This window comes from Sapajus apella, unplaced genomic scaffold (assembly GCF_009761245.1).
Source record: "Sapajus apella isolate SASKATOON/1434 unplaced genomic scaffold, GSC_monkey_1.0 scaffold112, whole genome shotgun sequence".
Classification (NCBI taxonomy): Eukaryota; Metazoa; Chordata; class Mammalia; order Primates; family Cebidae; genus Sapajus; species Sapajus apella.
Window position 1 is genome coordinate 4,705,342 of NW_022437052.1, and position 23,573 is coordinate 4,728,914.

The 23,573-nt window shown below is 52.8% G+C and overlaps 2 protein-coding genes across 5 annotated transcripts in view; one reads left to right on the forward strand and one right to left on the reverse strand.

Annotated features, from left to right (window-relative positions):
* DNAAF5 (dynein axonemal assembly factor 5) overlaps positions 1-21,561 on the reverse strand; it is a 70,266-nt gene extending 48,705 nt beyond the window's left edge. For 2 of the 3 annotated variants that reach the window (XR_004263220.1, XM_032259907.1), the window contains exons 1-2: positions 5,758-6,369; positions 3,026-3,210 (exon numbers count right to left, since the gene is read on the reverse strand). Coding sequence is in view for 2 of the 3 variants with exons in the window: in XM_032259907.1 (XP_032115798.1) it covers positions 3,026-3,210; positions 5,758-6,352 (780 nt within the window). In the remaining variant the exon portion in view is untranslated. Of the gene's footprint in view, positions 1-3,025; positions 3,211-5,757; positions 6,370-21,418 lie in introns of those variants that run through there. The other variant, XM_032259908.1, reaches the window with a different exon arrangement.
* PRKAR1B (protein kinase cAMP-dependent type I regulatory subunit beta) overlaps positions 5,742-23,573 on the forward strand; it is a 164,088-nt gene continuing 146,256 nt past the window's right edge. The window contains exons 1-2 of one of the 2 annotated variants that reach the window (XM_032259910.1): positions 5,742-5,863; positions 21,568-21,766. In XM_032259910.1, coding sequence (XP_032115801.1) covers positions 21,590-21,766 — 177 coding nt within the window. In that variant the 5' untranslated portion in view covers positions 5,742-5,863; positions 21,568-21,589. Of the gene's footprint in view, positions 5,864-20,576; positions 20,728-21,567; positions 21,767-23,573 lie in introns of those variants that run through there. The other variant, XM_032259909.1, reaches the window with a different exon arrangement.

Below are 23,573 nucleotides of genomic sequence, written 5' to 3' on the forward strand. Positions count from 1 at the left end.
AAACCAAAGGAGGGATGGGCAAATGGGATAACATCAAGTTAAAAAGCTTCTGCATAGCAAAGAAAACCACCAACACAGTGAGGAGACGACCACAGGATGGGAGAACACATCTGCACAAATACCCACGTGACAAGGGACTAACAAACAGATCCAAAGGAGCTCAAAGTCACTAGGAAAAAAATCTAATAATCCAATTTAAAAATGGGCAGATCTGAACAGACATTTCTCAAAAGAAGGCAAACAAATGGCAAACAGGTACTTGGTAGGAACTTGACAAATACTCATCTCTGAAAAGCCATCCAGGCAGCCCCAGCCTCTCCTGTAACGTTTGTTGTTCCTGGAAGGTCCCTCTTGACAAGAACAGATCTGGTGGTCTCGCCAGTGGCACACACTGAGCAGGAAAATTGCAGCAGGGCCGAGCAGCTGCTGACTGCAGGCCTGGCGACAATCAGGGCACCCCTGCAGGGCGAAGGCCAGGTGCCACCCACCTGAGAGTGGCACAGGGCCATTTGTTCAGGGCCTGCCTCACAACTGCACGGCCACATGTCCGTCCTGCCTGCCTCATGGGGGTTCTGGATGCGGTCAGTGACATGAGCTAGGAGATGCAGTCATGTGGGTGTGAGGAGACGCATTAGCCCCTGCCGCACCGGGATACCCCGTTTCCACAACCTCAGACACCGGCCTGGGGCCTAAGGCTCCAGGGCGGCTTGACTGCCTATGGGTGACCTTGCTCTGATGCTCAGCTGGCTGTGCTACCTGAGCGAGCTCTGAGCCCTCTGAGCCTTTAAGGAGGAGATTAAAGTTATTTCTGGGCCCTCCCAATGAAGTTTAGTGATCTAAGCCGAGTCTAGCAGGCTGCTGGAAAATTTCCTACAAGTCAGAAGACAGTCAGGACCTTCTGTGCAGACGGTATGGGGTCCGAGAGCACCAATCTCTGGGTTGTTGAGGGGGCAGAGGTGTCTGCAAGGAGCCCAAAGTGGGCTCCAGGACAGGGTCACAGGGCTGATCAGGGTAACAGGGCAGCACCGTGACGCCACATGAAACTCACGTGAAGGGCAGTACAGGGTCTCTAACAGAATGCAAACCCCACTGGGAAGAAATGGGCCACACTGGAAGAAGAACTGTCCTGGACGACACACAAAATAACACTAACGCTAATGATAGCTGATGAGCTAAAAGAAAAACAAAAATTGCAAAAAAAAATCTCATACCATTTTAAAAACTTTATGAATTGGTGTTGGGCAGCATTCAAAGCCATCCTGGGCCGCGGGTAGGACAAGCTTGCTTTAGATCAACAGTGTGATGTCAGCTTTCTAACAGATAGCTACTGATACACAGTAGGCTGTTTATGCATAGCTACCAATAGAGTTATAGCATTTATAGACAATTATCGATACACAGGTATGGTTTTAGAGGTACAGTGCAGTTAACACTGAGTTACACTGTTAGCTATGGAGTTATAGTATTTGCAGCGAGTGCTCCACAGAGTTCCAGTATTTATAGACAGCTATGGATACAGTTACAGTATTTTTAGACAGTTACGGGAGGGTTACACCAATAGCTATGAGCTACTGAGCTTCAGTATTCACACAGAGCTCTCCACACAGAGTCATCAAACTGTTTTGAGGAATAAGACTTGGCCCATGACAGACACCACTTTTCCTGTGGGCCATGCTCTGCCTCAGGCTTAAGGAAGGTGGCAGAGAAAGCAGCCGGTTGCCTGCACTTCTTCCTGGGCTCTGTTCCTGCCCTGGCTCCCTGAACTGCGCTCCGCAGCCCAGGCATTTGGTCAGCCCCAGAAGCGCCTGCTGCAAGTGCCGGGCAGCATGGACACCAACCCCACACTCTGCCCGCTTCCTCCCCGCTGGGCAGAGCCTGATTTGCTCAGAGGCCCTCTGTGCTGCCTGGAGCTGACCCCATGCCAGCTCCAGGAGGGGCCAGCAAGGGTACATGGTGATTCAACTTCCACTGGCCTGACGAGACCAAGGGGGTGAACGAAGGCTCCTGGTGGAAAAGGGTCCCCCATGTCTCTGTGTGCAGCCTCAAGGCAGCCACGCTGCCCCGAGGGAGAGAGCCAGAGAATGAAGCCTGGGCATGGAGGCAGAGCAGGGGCGTCCTGAGCAGGTGCTGTGTCACGCCTGGAGACGGTCCTACGCGTGGACCCCAGAAGCACACAGCAGCACAGATGAGGGAGTAAGTCACGGCTTCCATGCTGGTCCCAGAATACCCCGAGAGACTCTTCAACTCATCACCTTCATGCCATTTCCCATCAGGAAACCTACCTTCTGCAAGGCTGAACCCAGAAGAAGGAACATGCACCAGTGAAGGAGTCAGACATAAAAGACCACACATCTGACTACGCTGACAGACAAACTCAGACACACAACGATCAGAGGCCACTCAGCTTCACTAACCCAAAGGGGAATTGCCCCTGTGGCCACAGTGTGTGGCATTTTAGCAAGTTACTGGGGCCTCAGATCTAAGACATACCCTACAGATGATTCTGCCAACAGTGAAGCCAATACTCAGCCCCACCTGTAGGACGCCTGCCTGCCTGCTTACCTCTTGGTAGGTTCCAAAGCCCAACAGCAATAGTTATCCCCAGCAAACCAACTGGGATCCAGGCCCCCAGTAGTGCAGAACTGAGGTAGCCCGACTCCACTCTTCTCCTCCCAGGCCAGGTCCACCAACCACAGTGGCTTTCATGAAAGTGCACCTTGATGGGTGGGCACATTCAGGAAGCCTCTGCAACTGCTGAAGTGCGCACCGTGTCTAAGGGACAATAAGGACACCAGCCATCCTTTCTCACATCTCTTGGCATTAATAACAACAAACATTAAACCAGTTCAGATCTCTCCTAGTTTTTCGAAGATGTGAATAGGAACATCCTGTGACTAGGAATAATGAAAGGACATTTGGTGCATGCAGCATTCTGAAAAAAGAACAAGTGAATCAGTTAAAAATAGCACGTCAGCCCGCCTGCGGTACAGCGAGGAACAGACTGTCCAAGAAAAACACCCGTTACCTGCGGGACGTCGTCAAACAGCCGTTGAGCAAAATGGGAAAGCACGTCGTCCACGGACTTCCCGTTGCCAAACTGGATCACCGTGCCCGTGGCTTCGACGGCGGCCACACGGACCTTCCAGTGCTGGTGGGAGATGGTCTGCATCAGGGGTCCGATGAGAGACTCTGACTGCATGTGGAAATGGTCTGCGGGACAGGGAGGCCCCAGTTACCAGAGCTGCTCCCATACACCTTGCCCAGGCCCAGCTCTGTTGGCTTCCAGAGGACGGCAGCCTGCCCGTGAGCTCCTCACCTCCCTTCCTCTCCCACTCCAGGTCCTTGCTACGGGAACAGCACACAACCCAGGCTGCCAAGCAGAGCTCTGCACCGCCCAGCATAGGAAGAAGCTGAGACAAGGGTCCCACCCTGATGACACCTATGCAACCCAGAGACTTAGGGGGACCAGCAAGGAAAGGCTGGGGGCGCAACCCCACTGTGGCTGAAGACAGGAGAGCCTGGACCTGCTGAAGCCATGGTGGCGGTCCGAGGGGGACAGTGGCCGGAGGAAAGAAGTTGAGCCCAGAGGACATGGGTGAGGCCCCACTCCCAGCCGCACCTGAGTCCAGACCCCAGGCTCCTCTGGGAGGCTGGGCCAACACCGCTCCAGGCAAGGCCACTGCACTTCCTATTTGCTACGTCCCTGAAGAAAGTCAGAACCAGAGGTGGCAGGAGCCTGTAAGCCCAGCTACTTGGGAGGCTGAGGCAGGAGAATAGCTTGAACCCAGATGGCAGAGGTTGCAGGGAGCCGAGATCGCGCCACTGCACTCCATCCTGGGAGACAGAGTGAAACTCTGTCTCAAAAAAATCAAGTCAGAACCAGAGGGTCTCTGGGATCCAGGCCACCTCTTGCCTCAGCTCTGCATTACCGGGGCCTGTCTGGGAAATGGCTATTCTAATGAGACTTTGGGTGAGCTCTTCAACCTCTCTGCCGCTGCTCAGTGTGACCAGGGCCAGAGGTGAGACACCCCCTCCCAGGGAAAAGGAGGACCACAGGTGCTGGAGATGAGGGGATGCTTCAGGCAGAGGCACAGTCCCTCACCCCACAGCAACCAGTGAGCACATACCCCGGCAGGCTGTGCTCGGGGCTGGGGCACAGGTGGGCACGGTGCTGCCCTATGGAACCTACGATCCAGTGAGGGAACATGGCAAGGCCAGGAGGAGCTCCCTGAAGGAAGCAGAAGCGGCCTATGTGGCTGATGCACAGGCCCGGTAGGGAAGAGATTGAGGGTTAAAGAGAAATACATGAAATGCCGGGAATTCTCAATGGCCATGTCTAGCCCATGGCTCTTCCCACAGCTCCAGAGGAGTCCTGGACCATGTGAAATCCAAAGTTACCTAACATGGAAATCTCGGCATTTCCCCAAGTCCAATTCTTCCTGTCCATCCCAAAGCCCCTGCCTTCTCACCTAGTTCCTTAGGAAGTCATGTCAGTTTCACATTCAGCCACTTTCTTCCATCAGCAGAAGTCCTCCCTAGTCCAAGCCATCTCTTCAACTTCGGATTAACCATGGTCTCCTCACCCCCTTTCCTGCCACTTCTGGAACCTATTCTCCATGCATGCAGTGATGTTTTAAGAAACTGAACCCGGGTCTGCCACTCCCATCCACAACCCCTACACTTCCCGCTACAGTCAAACTATCACTGGGACATCACTGGGGCGGCCTGCGCTGGCCAAGTCCCTCACTGCTTTCCTGCCCTAGGCCTACCACCCAAGGATTTACAGTCTCAATGTTCCCTTCTCCAGAAAGCCTTCCCGCCAGCAGGAAGCAGGCACCTGCTATCATTCCACATCCCAGCCAGGGGAGGGAATGGGCAAGACCCTGCAGGAATGGTGAGTTCAGGAAAGGGAACATCCGAATCAGATCAGAGCTCTAAAAATGACGCGGAACGTCATCAAGTGGAGTGGAGAGGGGGCCTCCTTCCAGAGAGGGGAGGAGTAGGACAGAAAGAGTGGAGTCTCCAGGCGTTGGTCTGCCCCTCGGGAAGCCTGCCCTGCAGCCCCCTTCAGCGAGTCCCCTTAACCAGGCGCAAGTCCTGCAGGTCCCCCAGGGGAAGGAAAGGGGACAGCGACCAGGGCGCACCCCCACTTCAACCCGCTTAACAAGAATTTCTGCAGTGGTTTGCAGGGATTTGGACAGGAGCGCTGGCTGGTGGGCTTGGGTGGGGGGGCTCAGGCAGGTAGAAGGGTGGGAGGTGAGGATTGAGGGAGGGCGGGGTGCGAGGAAACAAGTGGTGTAGGACGGGCAGGTGGAGGGGGCACAGGGAGCAGACAGGTGGGGGGCGGGGCTTGGGGCATGGAGGGTGGAGGCGGGGATCAGGGGGACATGGAGGTCAGAAGAGTGGGGGCCAGGAGGGAACAGGTTTACGGGCGGCGGGGGAGAAGGGGGAGGGAAGAAGCAGGTGGCAGTGCAGGGAACAGGTATGCGGCGGTGGAGGGCAAGGGAGCGGGTGAAGAGCGAGTTGGTAGGTGGTCGTGACGCAGGGGACTCGGGTGGTGAGAGGAGAGACCGTGCCGGGGGGGGGTTTGGAGCAGAAGGGTGGGGGGCGCGGGACATGGGGGTACCGGGATGTTGGGGGTGCGCGGGAGTGGCGGGGGGCGGGGCCAAGCCCTAGTGGTTGTGAGAGGGGCCGCGGAGGTGGAGGTGGGGGTGAGGGTGTGGGGTGGGGGACGCGAGAGGGGCCCGGGGCGCTCACCGGGCGTGGCCTGTGCCAGGGCGGCAGCGCAGCTGCAGCTCTCGCGGCGCACAGCGGCGAAGGGGTCGAGAAGGGAGCAGCGCAGCACGCGAAGGGCGTCGTCCAGGTGGGGCGCTAGCGCGGCGCCGCCCAGGTCCACAGCCAGGCTCAGCAGCTGCACTAGCGCCAGGCGCAGCTCCTCGCAGGCCTCGGGCGGGCGGCGCGTGGGCTCCAGGCCGGCCAAGCGCGCGGCGAGCGCAGGCAGCAGGCGCGGCAGGGCGTCGTGGGGCCGCGCGGCGCGGCGTAGGCCCAGACCCAGCAGGTGCACTGCCAGCGCGCGGCAGCCTTCGGCGGGGTCGCTCAGGCAGCGCAGTAGGCGCGGCAGCAGCAGGCGCGCCCAGGGGCCCTGGAAGGCGGCAGGGTCGGTGACGGGGCCCGGCTCCTCCAGCGCGCGCTGCAGGGCCTCCAGGGCTCGCCGCCGGCCCGGCTTGCTGTCGGCCTCCAGCCCCGGCAGCAGGCGGCTCAGGGCTCGGCTCAGCTCCGCCGCCTCCGCAGTCTCAGCCCCCTCGGCCGGGTGTGGGGCCGCTATGGCCTCCGCCACCCCCGGCGCCGCCATTTTGCCCGCGTCGCCCGTCACTAAGGGGAACGGCGGCGCTTTTGCGGCGCGCGGCGCGGATTACGGCAGCACTTCCGGCCTGCCCTGGGGGCGGGGCGCCGGTTTTTTTTCCTCCCGGCTGGTGCGCGCATGGCCTTGGGCCCTTGTCCAGCAGCTCTCTCCCACTGCCATGGACTGTCACCAGAGTCCTCGTCCGCCGCCCTGCTGGGCCTTGCTTATCCCCATTACACTGATGGAGACGGTCTGGGAAGGATGCAGCTCGCCCGGGATGAGGGCGCCGGGCTCCAGGCCTGGGCCTGTTCCTAGGGAAGCGCGCCCTGCGGCCTGGAAAGGTTGGGTGTCCCGCCTGGGTCTATGGTAGCCGGGGATTTCCTCCCTGAGCCGCCTAGAGCCCCTCTGGCGTTGGGAAGGGCCGTTACAGGAGGGAATGGCGCTGCTTTTGCGGACTGGATCCCACCTGTGGTGTAAGACAGGGTGCCTGGACTGGGCTTTACATGCAGCCTGTGACTGGATCCCAGGTGTAGTAGCCCAGTAGGTTTGCCTTGCTGCCGAGGTAGAGCCAATTTGTCAAGACTGGGGAATTGCAAGAGAGAAAGAGTTTAATGCATGCAGAAACTGTCTAAATACGACACTGGATTTTTGTTACTCAAAGCAGCTTCTGAAAATTCTGAGATGGGTCATTTAAGGATAATTAGGCAGGTAGGGGGCCAGGGAGAGGGTAGTGCTGATTTGTCGGGTTGGAGATGAAACCACAGAGCGTCAAAGTTGATTCTCTACTGGCTTTTGTTCCTGGGTGGGATCACAGAACTTGTTGAGCCAGATTACTGGTGTGGGTGGTGGCAGCTGGTGCATCAGAATGCAGAGTCTGAAAGTTACCTAGAGCACAAATCTTAGAGTTAACAATATTGATGTTATCCTAAAGAGCAACTGGGGAGGTTTGGAATCTTGTGGCCTCTAGCCACATTTCTAATCTTGTGGCTCATGTGTTAGTCTTACAAAGGCATTCTGGTCCCCAGGCAAGAAGGAGGTTGGCTTCAGGAAAGGGCTGTTATCATCTTTGTTTCAAAGTTAAACTATAAACTAAGTCCCTCCTAAAGTTAGCTTGGCGTCCTCCCAAGAAATAACAATGCAGCTTGGAAATTAGAAGCAAGACTGTTTCACAGTAGTGACCTTGAATAAGAGACGCCTAAACAGCATGGTGGCGGAGTTTGTGTGAGCCCAGCCTGGAACACAAATTTGACAGCACTCACTGCAAACCAGGAGTCCCCAAGTCTGGCACCTCTCATCTGTGACCATGCACCAAGTTTTCTAAAAGCATAATGTGTGTAATTGTAGGACTAAACTTCGAGTTTGACTTTTTTTTTTTTTTTTGAGATGGAGTTTCTCTCCTGTTGCCCAGGCTGGAGTGCAATGGTGTGATCTCAGCTCACCGCAACCTCCACCTCTCAGGTTCAAGTGATTCTCCTGCCTCAGCCTCCCAAGTAGCTGGGATTACAGGCATGCACCGCCATGCCCAGCTAATTTTGTATTTTTATTAGAGACGGGGTTTCTCCATGTTGGCCAGGCTGGTCTTGAACTCCTGACCTCAGGTGATCTGCCTGCCTCGGCCTCTCAAAGTGCTGGGATTGTAGGTGTGAGCCACTGTGCCCAGCCCTGACCTTCTTTTTTGTTGTTGATGTTTGTGTTGTGAAATGGTGGCATTCATCAGTATTTCTTAAATGTCATTATGTAGCATTCAGTAACCTTTATTCATTGTTTCCTTCAACAGGCATTTGTTTGACCAGGCACTATCTGCAACACATGGGACATGATGACAATGATGTAGAAACAGGCCACAGTTCCTGCTCTCCCAGATCTTAGGGTCTTGCAGGATGAGATACCCATTAATGGAGAGATAAATTAATATCTCTCCATTGTGTTCAACTTGTGGTGGTCCTCAGAGAATGAATGTCAAGGGATGTTGAACTAGACTTGTGAGGCTTCCCTGAACAAATGATAGCAGAGGTAAGATATGAAGAGTAAGTAAACATTGTATTAGTCTGCTCTCATGCTGCTAATAAAGACATACCCAAGACTGGGTAATTTATACAGGAAAAGGTCCATGTGGACTCTCAGTTCCACATAGCTGGGAAGGCCTCACAATCATGGTGGAAGGCAAGAAGGAGCAAATCACGTCTTACATGGATGCACCTGGCAAAGAGAGAGTGAGAGCTTGTGCAGGGAAACTCCCCCTTATAAAATGATCAGATCATGTGAGACTTATTCACTATCGTGAGAACAGCACAGGAAAGAGTCACCCCCATTATTCAGTTACCTCCCATTGGGTCCTTTCCACAGCATGTGGGAATTGTGGGAGCTACAGTTCAAGATGAGATTTGGGTGGGGACACAATCCATACTTCAGGATGTGACCCTATTTGGAGATAAGGTCTTTGTAGATGTGATCAAGGTAAGATGAAGTCATTAGGTTGGGTGCTAATCCAATATGACTGCTGTCCTTGTAAAGGGACATTTTGGAGATAGACTTGCATACAGGGGGAATGAAGTATGACCATGAAGAGGGGCCTCGGGGAGCCAGCCCTGCTGACACCTTGATGTTGAGAAATCAGTGTCTCTCATTCAGCTACCCAGCCTGGGGTGCTTTGTTATGGCAGCCCCAGGTAGCAAACAGGGAGGGAGGCTGACACTCTCACGGGAGCAGGCAGGGAGTGAGCAGGTGGTTGGGGCCAGGCCATGGGGGCCTTTGTCCTAAAACATGAGGGACTGAGGATTTCAAGGTGGGAGCATTGGCAAGATCAGGCCTGTAGTTTTGAAGGACCCCTTTGGCTTCTGTGGAACAGATTGGTTGGGAGCCCTTGGAAGGCTGTGGGAGTGCTGAAGAGAAGAAATTATAAGTGCTTAAATTATGATGGTGGGACTTCACTTTTCCTTGTTCCTCCTGTTGAAATACAACAAAATACCCTGCACATAATTCAGCAGGCAACAAGGAAAGGACCTTGAGAGTTGTCAGTAAGACAGACTGGCTAGAGACCTCTGGACTGGAGGAAGAGCTAATGTGGTGGGTGCCCCAGGTTTTCTTTGTCTCATGTGTTCCTACACTAGTCCCCAGGGAAGCCTGCTGCCCATAACCACCAACAGTTGCAGACAAAAATTTTCCAGGGAAAGCCTTCTCTCTCTGGCCAAGCCCTGGGAAGGGGACGCCCCACAGAGACCTGGAGGGTAGCTACCTCCTCCATGCCACAATCTGCTCTCAGGGACAGTTTCTAGAGGGTAGCTACCACCTCCATGCCATAATCTACCCTCAGGGACAGATTCTAGAATGTAACTACCACTACCACCTTCTCCACACCACAGTCTGCTCTCAGGGACAGTTTCTAGAGGGTAGCTACCTCCAACATGCTGCAATCTGCTCTCAGGGATGGTTTCCAGAGGGTAGCTACCACCTCCTCCGTGCTACAGTCTACTTTCTGGGATGGTTTCCAGAGGGTAGCTACCGCCTCCACACCACAATCTGCTCTCAGGGACAGTTTCTAGAGGGTAGCTACCTCTACCATGCTACAATCTGCTCTCAGAGACAGTTTCTTGAGGGTAGCTACCACCTCCATGCCACACTCTACTCTCAGGAACAGTGTCTAGGGGGTAGCTACCACCTCCATGCCACAATCTGCTCTCAGGGATGATTTTAAAGCTGCTGCTGGCCCAGTAACCTGTGCCTAGGACCTGGGTTTCCAGTGGAGTCTGTACCACACCAGTAGTGTCAGAGGAGTATGAAATGTAGCCTTCCTCCTCGTAGAACAGAGAGACCCAGAATGAGCATGTTCTTCCTCCTCTGCAGCAAAAGGTGGCCCAGTGATGCCAGGCGGCCCAGGGAGGTACCTTTCACCCCTACAGGTGGCACCAATGGGAAATGAGCAGCAGCCCCAGGAGAACCAGAAGAATAAAGCAGACCAGGAGGGCAGTGCCAGGGCTCCGAAGACAAAACTGTTGAAATGACAGGCCACAAAAATAGGCTGAAATCTACACCCTGAACCTGAACAGAGCAACTGCCTGCTAAAATAGATTAAAGTAGGATCAGGAGTCTCCAGACATCGTAACCCAAATGTCCAGGATACATCTGGAAATCACTTGTCATACAAAGAACCAGGAAAGCCACAACCTGAAGATAGTAAGGTAACTGATGTGAATTCCAAGGTGAGTCACATGTTGGAATCATCTGCCAAGAATTTTAAAGCAGTCATAAGAACCAAGCTGGGTGCAGTGGCTCACGCCTATAATCCCAGCCCTTTGGGAGGTTGAGGCAGGCAGATTACCTGAGGTCAGGATTTCAAAACCAGCCTGGGAAACATGGCAAACCCCTTTACTAAAAATACAAAAATTAGCCAAGTGTGGTGGTGGGTGCCTGTAATCATAGCTACTCAGGGAGGCTGAAGTACGAAAATTGCTTGAACTTGGGAGGTAGAAGTTATAGTGAGCCAAGATTGTGCCACTGCACTCCAGCCTGGGTGACAGAGCAAGACTCTGTCTCAAAAAAAAAGTAACTACAGTTTTTTAAACAAGTTAAAAAAAAAAAAAAGAAAATTTCAGCAAAGAAATAGAAGTTATAAAAAAAAACCAAGTGGAAATCATAGATCTGAAGAAATAGAATAAAATAATGTTATATCTTCTGCTGGACAGACATAGTGATGGAATGGAGTTAACAGGATCATCGGGGAACTTGAAGATAGAGCAGTAGAATTTTCTTGATCTGACCAACAGAGAGAAAGTAGATTGAGAAAAAAATGAGCAGAGTCTCAGAGATCTGTGGCACAATAATTTGATTCATCAGTGTCCCAGAACAAGAAGAGGAAAAGTGCAGGGCTAACATTGCTGAAGAAATAATGGCTGAAAACTCCTCAATTTCAGTGAAAAACATAAACCCACATATTCCAGAAGCTGAACAAGCCTTTGTAGGATAAGCCCTCCAAAAACCCATACTAAGACATATCACAATTAAACTTCTGAAAACTAAAGACAGAGGGAGGAAAAATACTAACTTCCAGAGAAAAACGCCAATTTGAATGAAGGCAGATTTCTGAACCAAAACCACAAAAGGCCAGAAGGAAGTGACACACCATTGTTCAATTGTAAAAGGGAAAGAGCTGTTGACTGTGAGTCCTCTACCCAGCAAAACTATCCTTCAGGAATGGAGGAGGAGTAGAGATATTATCAGACAGGCACACTAATAGAATGTATTGCTAGGAGACCTACCTTTAAGGAATGCCTAAAGGATACCCTGTAAACAGAGAGATAATTTTAACAGAAGAGGACTGGGGCCTCCAGAAAGTTGAAAACAATGGAATGGATAAAAATAGAAGTAAATGTCACTGACCATCTTTCACCTAATGAGTTTCTTTAATCATATTTGATGGTTGAAGCAAAAATTACAACACTGATATAGTGCTTGATGTATGCGGAGGAAATATCTACAACCACGTATTTAACAGAGAGAAGGGTAAGGGACTTAAGTGGAAGTAAGGTTTCTACACTTACTTGAGGTGGTAAATCATGGATGCCGATAGACTGATGAATTGCATATGTAATAATGATATCCTCAAAAACATCATAAAGTGGAATTCTGAAAAACATTCTAGTATCCCACAGTAAAATATGAGAGAACAAACACAGATGATGACATGGCAGGTGTAAGGCTTAATATATCACTAAACGTAAATGGCCTAAACATACCCATTAGAAGACAGAGGTTGGCCAAATGGATAAAACCCAACCTAACGATATGATATCTATTATATGCTAAAGCTCACTTCAAACATTGCAACATAGATCAAAAGTAAAAGGATGGCAAAAGTGTATCATGTAAACATTGATTTTAAAAAGCAGGAGTGGCTGTTGAAATTCCTTTTTCCTCCAGTAAAAGAGGGCCATTACATGATAAAAGAACCCATTGGGAGGATAAAGCAATCCCAAATGTGCACACAGCAAACAACGGACCTTCAACATGCATATAGCGAAAACTGATAGAGCTGAAAGGAGAATGAGACAAGCCTGCTGTTGTAGTTGATGACGACAGCAGTTGGTAAAATGACAAGGCAGATAGTCATCAAGGTGTAGCTGAGCAACACCATCAAGCAACAGGATCTAATTGATGTTTACAGAACATACCACTCAACAACCACAGAATTCACATTCTTTTCTAGCATCTTCAGAACATAGACCAAGATAGACCATATCCTGGGCCATAAGGCAAACCTTAGCAAATGTAAAAGACTTGTGCAGAGGGCCAGGTGCAGTGGGTCACACCTGTAGTCCCAGCACTTTGGGAGGCCGAGGTGAGTGGATCACCTGAGGTCAGGAGTTCAACACCAGCCTGGCCAACATGGTGAAACCCCCTCTCCACTAAAAATACAAAAAAAAATTAGCTGGGCATGGTGTCGGGCACCTATAATTCCAGCTACTTGAGAGGCTAAGCCAGGAGAATTGCTTGAACCCAGGAGGCAGAGGTTGCAGTGAGCCGAGATTGCGTCATTGCACTGCAGCCTGGGGAACAAGACCAAAACTCTGTCTCAAAAAAACAAAAAAAAAAACCAAAAAAGCAAAAAAACTTGCACAGAACACCTTCTCTGACAATAATGGAATCAAACTTACATTAGCAGCATACAGCAGGAAAATCTTCACACGTGTAAATTAGACAATTATTCTACTCAGAAATGGAAACAATTACTACCTGCAACAAATTGAACGAAACTATGAAAGATTATACAGATGAAAACCAATCCCAAAAGGGTATGTTATGATTTTGTTTGTATGATATCCATAAAATAACAGAGAGAGAGAACAGATGACTGATCTCCAGGGGCTAGGGATGGGATGGCGTGATTATAAAGGGTCACTAGGAGGAAGCCTTGTTTGTGGTGCCACTGCAGTTAGGTACCAGGATTGTAGTGGCAACTGCATGAATACCCAGAGGGGTCATGACCTCTCCGCTTTCCCAAGACACACTGTCAGACCGAATAGTTATAACCTGGATTTCAGAAGTAGGGACAATAGCCAACACATTATAACAAATGAAACATGCCTTGGGATGCTGAAATGGGGAAATCACTTGAGGCCAGAAATTCAAGGCCACCTGGGCAACATAGTGACACCCTGTCTCTACAAAAAATAAGAATAAAAATTTAGCTGGATGCAATGACTCACACCTGTAGTCCCGGCTACTTGGGAAGCTAAAGTGGAAGGATTGCTTGAGTCCAAGAGTTTGAGACTAGCCTGGGAAACAGTTGAGATCTCCATCTCTACAAAAAATAAAGTTAGGGCTAGGCACAGTGGCTCACGCCTGTAATCTCAGCACTTTTGGGAGGCCAAGTGGGTGGATCACCTGAGGTCAAGAGCTTGACCAACAAGGTGAAACCCCGTTCTCTACTAAAAATACAAAAATTAGCCATTCATGGTGGCAGGCACCTGTAGTCCCAGCTACTTGGGAGGCTGACAGGAGAACAGGTTGAACCTGCGAGGCGGAGGTTGCAGTGAGCCGCAGTGAGCCGAGATTGTGCCACTGCAGTCCAGCCTGGGTGACTGAGTGAGATTCCATCTCAAAAAAAAAAATTAGCTGGGTGTGGTGGGGTGCACCTGTAATCCCAGCTACTCAGGAGGCTGGGATGGGAGGATCACTTGAGGCAGGAAGGTTGAGGTTGTCAAGAGCTATGATCATGCCTGTATTCTAGCCTGGACAACAGAGGGAGACCTTATTTAACAACAACAACAAAAAAAAAACTTAAAAAAGAGATGAAGTTCTATGTCTTACCAAAATGAAACAGGAATAAGAAGGCTGTAAGAGAAAAAGTCAGGGATATGGACAGTAGAAGCAGCAATGCTAATATCTGTTTAATAGATGTCCAAGGGGCCGGGCACGGTGGCTTATGCCAATAATCCCAGCACTTTGGGAGGCCGAGGCGGGTGGATCACAAGGTCAAGAGATCGAGACCATCCTGGTCAACAAGGTGAAACCCCGTCTCTACTAAAAATACAAAAATTAGCTGGGTATGGTGGCTCGCACCTGTAGTCCCTGCTACTTGGGAGGCTGAGGCAGGAGAATTGCTTGAACCCAGGAGGCAGAGGTTGCGGTGAGCTGAGATTGCGCCATTGCACTCCAGCCTGGGTAACAAGAGCGAAACTCCGTCTCAAAAAAAAAAAAAAAAATAGATGTCCAATGAAGGCAATATAAAAGTGGGGAGTAGGGAGTAGGAGGTATTTGAAGGGATAATGAAGACACATTTTTTAGAGTTAAAAATGGGTCAGGCCAAGAGCAGCGGCTCAAGCCTGTAATCCCAGCACTTTGGGAGTCTGAGGCAGGTGGATTGTCCGAGGTCAGGAGTTCGAGACTAGTCTGGACAACATGGTGAAACCCCATCTCCACTAAAAATACAAAAAATTAGCCAGAAGTGGTGGTGTGTGCCTTTAGTCCCAGCTACTTGGGAGGCTGAGGCAGGAGAATTGCTTGAACCCAGGAGGTGGAGGTTGCAGTGAGCTGAGATTGTGTCACTGCACTCCCGCCTGGATGACAGAGCAAGACTCCTGTGTGAAAAATAAAAAAGGAGGCTGGTGGAGAAGGATACATATACATATATATGTATGTATATATATGTATGCATATCTGTGTATATAGGTATATATATGCTTGTGTTTGTGTCTATATATAAATACATAGAGAGAGCTTCCCCTAGTGAAGGCCTGGGGCCAGCTGTCTGTGGGTCAGGAGTCTAGACATGGCTCTGCTGGGTCCTCTGAAGGCTGCAATCCATGCTGGGACTGTGTTCTCATCTGAGGCTTGACTGAGGAAGGGTCCGTTCCCAAGTGCACTTGGTTGTTTCCAGCATTTACTTCCTTGGATGTGGACTGGATGCCACCCTCAGCTCCTGGCCACAGGGTCCTTTTACAGCTGCTCGTGACATAGCAGCTGACTTCCTCAAAGCCAGCAAGGGAGAGAGTCCTGCAGCAAGGCACATGTTAGTATAAGTCATATGTGATGCTCACTCTTCACCTCTGCTATATCCCACTGGGCAGGGCTGAGCCTCAGGACCCGCACACACTCAAGGGGAGGGTCCCCCACAAGGCATGAGCACTGGGAGGTGGGGACCCTGTGGCCATCCGAGAGTGCCCACCACATCCAGGAGCCATGTGTCTAGAAGACTATTGAAGTTTTGTGCCAACTTTTTTTGTTTTTTTGTAAATGAAGTCTTACTCTGTTGCCCAGGCTGGAGTGCAGTGGAATGATCTTGGCTCACTGTACCTTCTGCCTCCCGGGTTCAAGCAATTCTCTGCCTCAGTCACCCGAGTAGCTGGGATTACATGTGCCTGCCACCATGCCCAGCTAATTTTTTGTATTTTTAGTAGAGAAGGGGTTTCACCATCTTGGCCAGGCTGGTCTTAAACTCCTGACCTTGTGATCCACTTTCCTTTGCCTGCCATAGTGCTGGGATTTACAGTTGTGAGCCACCGAGCCCGTCCTGTGGCAAAATTTTCTGTGAAATGATGCATCCCTTACCTACATAGTGAACAATGCAAATCTTGAATATTAGAGAGCATTGTGTGTGTGTGTGGAGGGGGGGCGGTGTGTTTTGAGGCAAGATTTCACTCTGTTGTCCAGCCTGGAATGCAGTGGCACGATCATAGCTCTCTGCAGCCTTGAACTCCCAGGATCAGGTGATCCTGCCACCTTAGCCTCCTGAATACGTGGGACTACAGATGTGCGCCACCATGCCTGGCTAATTTTTGTATTTTTTTTGTAGAGACGGGGCCTTGCTCTGTTGCCCAGACTGGTCTTGAACTCCTGGGCCCAAGTGATTCTCCTCTTTTGGCCCCCAAAGTGCTGGGATTGCAGGCATGAGCCACCATGCCTGGCCACATTGTTTATTTTTATTTTATCTTATTTTTTTGAGACAGGGTTTCACTCCTGTTGCCCAGGCTGGAGTGCAGTGGCATGCTCTCAGTTCACTACAACCTCCGCCTCCTGGGTTCAAATGATTATCCTGCCTCGGCCTCCCGAGTAGCTGGGACTACAGGCGTGCCACCATACCCGGCTAATTTTTGCATTTTTTGTAGAGACAGTGTTTCACCATGTTGACCAGGCTGGTTTCAAACTCCTGACCTCAGGTGATCTGCCTGCCTAGGCCTTCCACAGTGCTGGGATTATAGGTGTGAGCTACTGCACCCAGCCAGAGAATAATAATTATTATTGTTCATGGTTCCTAGGCTCCTACTAGGAGCTGAGTGCCCCATGCTCAGCATCTCATCCCTGAGTCCTCGTATGTCCACCCAGATTTGAGGATTAGTGGCCTCTCCCATCAGCCACGATCACCTGCAGTATCTCCTCTATCCTCAGCTCAGAGAGCTCGCGGACGCTGGGGGAGGTTCAGCAGCCGCACCCAGGAAGCCCACCTACAGATCCCATCTCAAACCACGACGCTCTGCAACCTCCCCAGTGGCCACAGCAACTTAACAAAGAATCTTTTTCTCCTTTCTGCAGCCCGGAAAATATCTGCGTTTGTGTCTTTGCCATGCTGAGTGAATAAAAAATAAGGCAAACACCATCCATGAATGCTTGGTGCTTCGACATAGCAGGGGAGACAGCAATTGAGCCAGCAGCCTTGCCCATCATTATTCAATTGCACTTGTGACGAAAGCTACGAAGTAGAAGTACTGGGAACCCTGGGCCCTCTGGTGGCGGTGCTGGTGCTTTAGGGAATTTCCCTGCATAAGTAACATTTTGGCTGAATCTTGGAGGGTGAATTGGAGCTGACAGAGCACAGAGTTTAGAGGTGCGTGATGACTGGGAAAAGAATGTGGCTTTGGTGGGATGTAGTGGCTCATGCCTGTAGTCCCAGCACTCTGGGAAGCTGGGGAGAGGACTGTTTGGGGCCAGGAGTTCAGGACCAGCCTGAGCAACATAGTGAGAGCCCATTTCGACCAAAAAAAAAAAAAATTTAAATACCAGGTGTGGTGGTGCACACTTGTGGTCCCAGCTACTCAGGATGCTGAGGTGGGAGGATGGCTTGAGCCCAGGAATTTGAGGCTGCAGTGAACTGTGGTCACAGCACTGCACTCCAGCCTGGGCGACAGAGTGAGACCCTGTCACAAAATAACAACAAAAAGATTAAAAAAAAAAAAAGCATAACGAATGTGGCTCTTTGGTTGGAGTTTTGCAAAGCATGGTCACTGTGGTACATTCGGTCACAATGAATCCTACAGGCACATTCTAGGGTGAAGTAAGGCCCCACAGGGCTTAGAAATGTGAATAACTTTGCTGGGAAAAATAATAGGGCCAAGCATGTAGGGTGGGTCCTTCCCTATGGGCAGAGGGCACTTTCCTGTGACTTTTGAATGGATAACCCAATCGCCAGCTGCCCATTTTCAGTAGAGGGCATAGCTGCTTAGCCACTGTGTGACAGCCGGGATTTGTCACTGTGGCGACCCACCTGTTGAGGTCCACATGGTTTGATGACCAAGCACAGGTCCTCTGAGCTCAGCGGACCCCTCCCTGTGTCTTAATCCAGGACCATTTAATCGGGTTGTCAGTGTGTGTGTTGAGGGGGATTATGTAAGATCTCGGGTGTATTCACTTGGATGTTCTCAGTTGCAACTAACGAAAAGCAAAAAGCCAACTGGCTCAGGCAGTAGAAGGTATTTATTTTATTTAGAGTTGGAGTTTTGCTCTCATTGCCCAGGCTGGAGTGCAGTGGTGCGATCTCGGCTCACTGCAACCTCTGCCTCCCAAGTTCAAGTGATTCTCCTGCTTCAGCTTTCCGTGTAGCTGGGATAATAGGCACGTGCCACCACACCTGGCTAATTTTGTATTTTTAGTTGAGATGGTGTTTTGCCACGTTGGCCAGGCTGGTCTCGAACTCCTGACCTCAGGTGATCCACCCACCTCGGCCTCCCAAAGTGCTGGGATTACAGGTGGGAGCCACCGTGACTGGCTGAAGGCATTTATTGATGAATAGAATTGGGAAGTCCAGATATGGGGAGAGCCTCAGGTTTAGTTTGAGGACGGCTGTGGCTCCGTTTCTCCAGGATCCTGTTTCTTCCCACTTCTGTGTTGATTTCATCCTCTGGGACTGATCAGACAGTGAGCAGGACACTAGGGAACCATCTGGCATTGGCTCAAGCCAGTAAGGCTGCAGCAGGAGAGGCCTGGGAATCAAGCAGAAGGTCGTCTGCAGGCTGGGGCGGTGGGGGCCACGCCTCGAACTGCTACCAGAGCCAGTCTGGAGAGGGAGTTCTTGTGGGGTCGGGGAGGGGCAGGGGTTGGGGGCCACTGGAACAGGGACCTGAATGACCAGGAAAAGTGTGAAAGTGAGAAGTGGTGGGGGCTGCTGTCGTACCAGTGAGGAAAGGACCTCAGCTCAGTGGGGCCCGGGGTCGCATGTCTGGTGGGCCAGGTGCACGCTGCCAGCAGCCAGCCTCCAAACCTGGGCGGTCCTTGTCTCTAAAGGACACAGGCTGAGGAGGCTCTCTGCCTGGGGAGGTATCACCGCAGAAGGAGAGCTTGTGTGTGTGCCTTGGAATCAGAATGCTATCCTGTGAGGTCAGCTGGAGTGGGGCCTCCACTCTTGCTAGAGGCACAGTGTGGGGGAAGTCTTTTTAGGGGGTTTCCAGAGAACCCCAGGAGAGCCCGGGAGACAAGCAGCCAGTCCTGGAGCATCTGCCCCCAAAGCAAGACACCACCTCGGTCAGGTGACTACACCTGGGCCTTTTTTGCTATCCTTCTCACCAAGCCGCCCTGGAGGAACAGAAGTAATTAGGGGAGGAGAAGGGAGTGGAGGGGCCGAGGGGAGCACAGGATGGCACCGCTGGTCTGTGGCAGCTCCAGGCAGGCCCGGGCTGGGGGAGCCAGGGGTCTGAGAGGGTTGTGTGTTGGAGTTCTGATTCAGAGACTGGGCCTGGATTCCTGAGAAAGGCTCAGGACAAATGCAGGCCTGCCTGGAATGGGGCTGGGGCCAGTAGGTACTGAGGGTGAGGGTTGAGGACCAAGGAACTTCATGTTTGACCCCCGAGGGTGGCCTGCTTGGTTTACATTCACCCTGGCAGGAAGAGGCTGGGGCAGTGTCAGCCCTGCTGGGGAGCATGCTGGGCAGGGCTGGTGACCTGTGTAGTACCTGTGCAGGCAGGTGAGTGGGGGAACAGGTGAGCACTGGGCAGGTGGTGTGGAAGAGGTGAGCATGGAACAGGGAATCTGGACAGGTGTGTGTGGACCAGGGGGGCATGGGAGGACTGAGTAGGAGACAGTGAGTGTGTATAGGTGAGTGGGGGAACAGGTGAGCACAGGGCAGGTAAGTGTGGAATAGGGAAGCTGGACAGGTGAGTGTGGAATAGGTGAGCATAAGATGGTCCAGTGGGAGTGTACAGGAGAGTGGGAGACAGGTGAGCATGGAACAGGAGAGCGGGGCAGGTGAGTGGGGGACCAGCGGGCTGGGCAAGTGAATGTGGAGAGGGACGCAGATGTCATCTTCACAGCCTGAACTGCCTGCCCCTCTCCTGGTATTAGAGCCTCTGGGGAAGGGGAGATGGAGTTTCTGCCCCCACCCTGGCAGGATGGGGCAGGTGTGCGGTGGGAGGATAAAGATGATTCCCTTTCCTGCAGGGTTGTGGTTGTGAGTTAGGATGTTACCAAGAGAGGCTCCTCTTAGGCTTCGGTGATCTCTGGACCCCCAGGGAAGGTGGGAAAGAATTTAGGAAGACCCTGATTTCTCAATTGGCATTGGGGTGAAGCTGGTGGCCCTAACCGGTGGGAGTCAGTTGGGGGAGGAGTGCTGGGCCCACCTGGCCACCCCCTTCTGGCCCTTAAGGGAGAGCGAGACCCCAAGGAACAGGCATGCTTGCTGGGTACGGCTGTCCTATAGACAAAGGGATGTGACCCTCCCAGGTGTGAGCAGCTCAGGCGGCTGCGGTGGGCGTAAAGGTGTGTGTGGGGGTGCCCAGATCATCACCTGGCATCCCCACGGCCTGCACCAATTGGAGTGGGCGACTCAGGGTCTGAGTGGAGGGGGCGAGGGGCTGCAAGAGCGGGGGTCCAGGCCGTGCTGCGCAAGAACCTGCGTCGGTGGGGGATGGGGCGGGGGCGGGGGCGGGGAGCCCGGCGGGGGAGGGGAGAGTCTGGGTGGGCCGGGACTGAGGGGGCCTGCGGGGAGGTGGTGGTGAGGGGAGACTGGCTGCGGGCCTGCCTGGGCGGCGGGGGGCGGGGGTGCAGCAGCTGCGCGCGGTGCGGGGGCGGGCGTGGAGGGCGGCGCCGCTGCAGTGCGGGGACCCGCTCGCTCGCTCGCCCGTCGTCCCCGCGCCCCGCGTACCCGCGCAGCCGCCTCCTGGCCTCGGGCGCCGCGCATCCAGGTACGTGGGGCTGGGCTGGGGTCTGTGCCGGTATCCCCAGGCCTGGGAGGCCCCCCGGGCATGCGGGCATCTAGGAGGGTTCGGCCCCCCGGGAGTGGGGGGCGCGCGGGGCGGAGCCGGGCCTGGGGCGCCCAGTCAGGGGTCCCCGGAGGCTCCTCACCGGCACAGGGGCCGGGGCTGGGGCTGGGGGTGCGGGATCTTGGGGTGGAGGCCGCTTTCCCCGGGGGCGGCTCGGCTGGGCTGGGGTCCTGCGCTCTGCGGTGCGGGGCGGGCGCAGCTGGGCCTGGCCATGGTGACTTCGCCTGCGCGGCCGCCGCATTTGTCTCCCCCCGTTCCCTCCGCCCGGCTCCCCTTGTTTACCTGCGTTTCTGCTTTTTCCTGTGAAGAGGCCCGCCCAGCCCATCAACAGCCTCACTCTCCTCTCTCCCTCCCCTGAGGGCGCGCACAGGGCCCCCCCCAGCATTCACATTTCACACGAGTGCCCCCAGAAAGGGGAGATGGAGGAGGGCGAGGCCCTGTAACCCCCGGGATGGACCCACAGGGCGCCGGGCCCCCCTACTCCTCCCACCGCGGAATCCTCGGAGCCGCAGAAGGGGCTTCTCAGCCGCGTGCGCCTCTGTCCGAGCCCCTCCACCCCTGCCCGGTCTGTTAAGAGGGAAAGCTCTGGGGGTCGTTACGTTTAACAACTCACCTGGCCCCGCGGAATGAAAGATCTTTGACAAATGCGGAATCAGTGACTTTCTTACCCGTTCCTTGGAGAAGCCTGATTCACGCCGCCTGCGTTTATCCGGCGCGCAGCCCCGGCCGCCCTCAGGCCTCGGTGATCTGTTTTCTGCACAGGAAGGAAGCAGCAGCCCTCGCCATGGCCTCCCCGCCCGCCTGCCCCTCAGAGGAGGACGAGAGCCTGAAGGGCTGTGAGCTGTACGTGCAGCTGCACGGAATCCAGCAGGTCCTCAAGGACTGCATCGTGCACCTCTGCATCTCCAAGCCCGAGCGCCCCATGAAGTTCCTCCGGGAGCACTTCGAGAAGCTGGAGAAGGTGAGTGGCCCCCACCGCCCCGCCGTTTCCCTTCGCAAGTGTCCTGGGGCAGAGGCAGCCGCCAGAGAAACCTTCCCTCCATCCTGTGGTTTCCCAAGGCTGGGTGCCCTAGAGAACGTCTGCCATCCTACAGGTCCTTCCAGAAGCGCGGGTAGAGAGGCCAACCTGGGACCGACCCTCCCTTGTTCGATCTCTTGAGAGTCATTCCTCCTAGGCTCAGCCCTCCGAGCCACAGAATTTTCCCTTCTGTTTTCAGTGGGTTCTAGGTCCTCAGAACTCTTGGGGAAGGCGGTTCAGGATTTTAGGTCCAGGTATTTTGTTAGCTTGTGGGACTTACCGACAGTTTTCAGCTTGAGGAACCGAGATGAGGGCCAGGTCAGTTATAGATGCTGTCAACACTTGGGATAAAAGACAATAGCTCCCGCGGTATAGCTCACGCCTGTAATCCCAGCACTTGGGGAGGCAAGGCAGGTAGATCACCTGAGATCAGGAGTTGGAGACCAGCCTGGCCAACATGGCTAAACCCCATCTCTACTGAAAATACAAAAATTAGCCTGGCACCTGTGATCCCAGCTACTGGGGTGGTTGAGGCCGGAGAATCGCTTGAACTGGGAGATGGAGGCTGCGATGAGCCGAGATTGCACCACTGCACTCCAGCCTGGGCAACAGAGCAAGACTCTATATGAAAAAAAGGAAAAAGAAAATAGCTTCCATGGCTAAGGTGATATGGGATGTTTGAGGTCGGATTCCACGTTAATGTGTGTGTCTGAGGCCTTGTGGCAGTGGGAGAGGAAAGTGCCCTTCGGCATGTGTGGTGGGAGAAGCCCAGGCCTGCTCCCGCTCTTCTCTACCCCATACCTCATTCCTCTGGGAGTGATGCCTCTCACCCGCTTCCTGGCCTCCTGCATCTGGGTTCTCTTCATAGAAGTGCATGGCTGGGAAGTGGAGGCTTCCACTTCCCCTCCCCTCGCTGTGGGCTCCTCCAGTCCTTGCTCTGGGCCCCACCCCAGGCTTTCTGGGTATCCCCTAAGGTTTCTCCTCTTGGTCCTTTAACACAAGTTAACTGTTCCCTGTGCCGATCTCTCCTGGGGGGCCAAATGGGAACTTGGGAAGCCTGGTTCAGGCGAAGGTCAGCGTTTAAGCGCCTGTGAGCCACCTGGTCCCCATCCGGCAGTGTTGATGCGTTTGACAGGGCCTCCAGTGATCACGTAGCCTTAACCCAAAGAAATGAATTTAACTCTTCCCTTGGAAACAATCCATGAAGAAACACTTTAAAGTTATGCATGCCTGTTAAGGAAAATTTGAAAAGTTCAGAAGTGGAAAGAAAAAATAAAAATGCCCTGGACTCCTCTCCACCGAATTTCCCCTCAAATGTTGTTTTTATAAAAACGTAGCTGTAGGCCAGATATGGCGGCTTATACCTGTAATCCCAGCATTTGGGAGGTCAAGGCGGGAAGATTGCTTGAGGTCAAGAATTCAAATTTGTTTCTCAAAAATATTTTTAAAATTAGCTGGATGTTGTGCCAACTGCCTGTGATCCCAGCTACCTGGAGGCTGAGGTGGGAGAATCACTTGATCTCAGGAGTTTGCAGCTGTGGTGAGCCATCATCACACCACTGTGTTCCAGCCTGGATGACAGAGCAAAACCCTGTCTCAGAAATACATACATACATACATGCACATATATGCATGCGTACACACATGCATAAGTCCTTGTTGCAGTCACCTTATAGATGCAATTTGTATTTTGTGTTTTTCGTTTTTTTATACACTCTTTAAAGATCTCACTTTAAGTGACTGAATAATG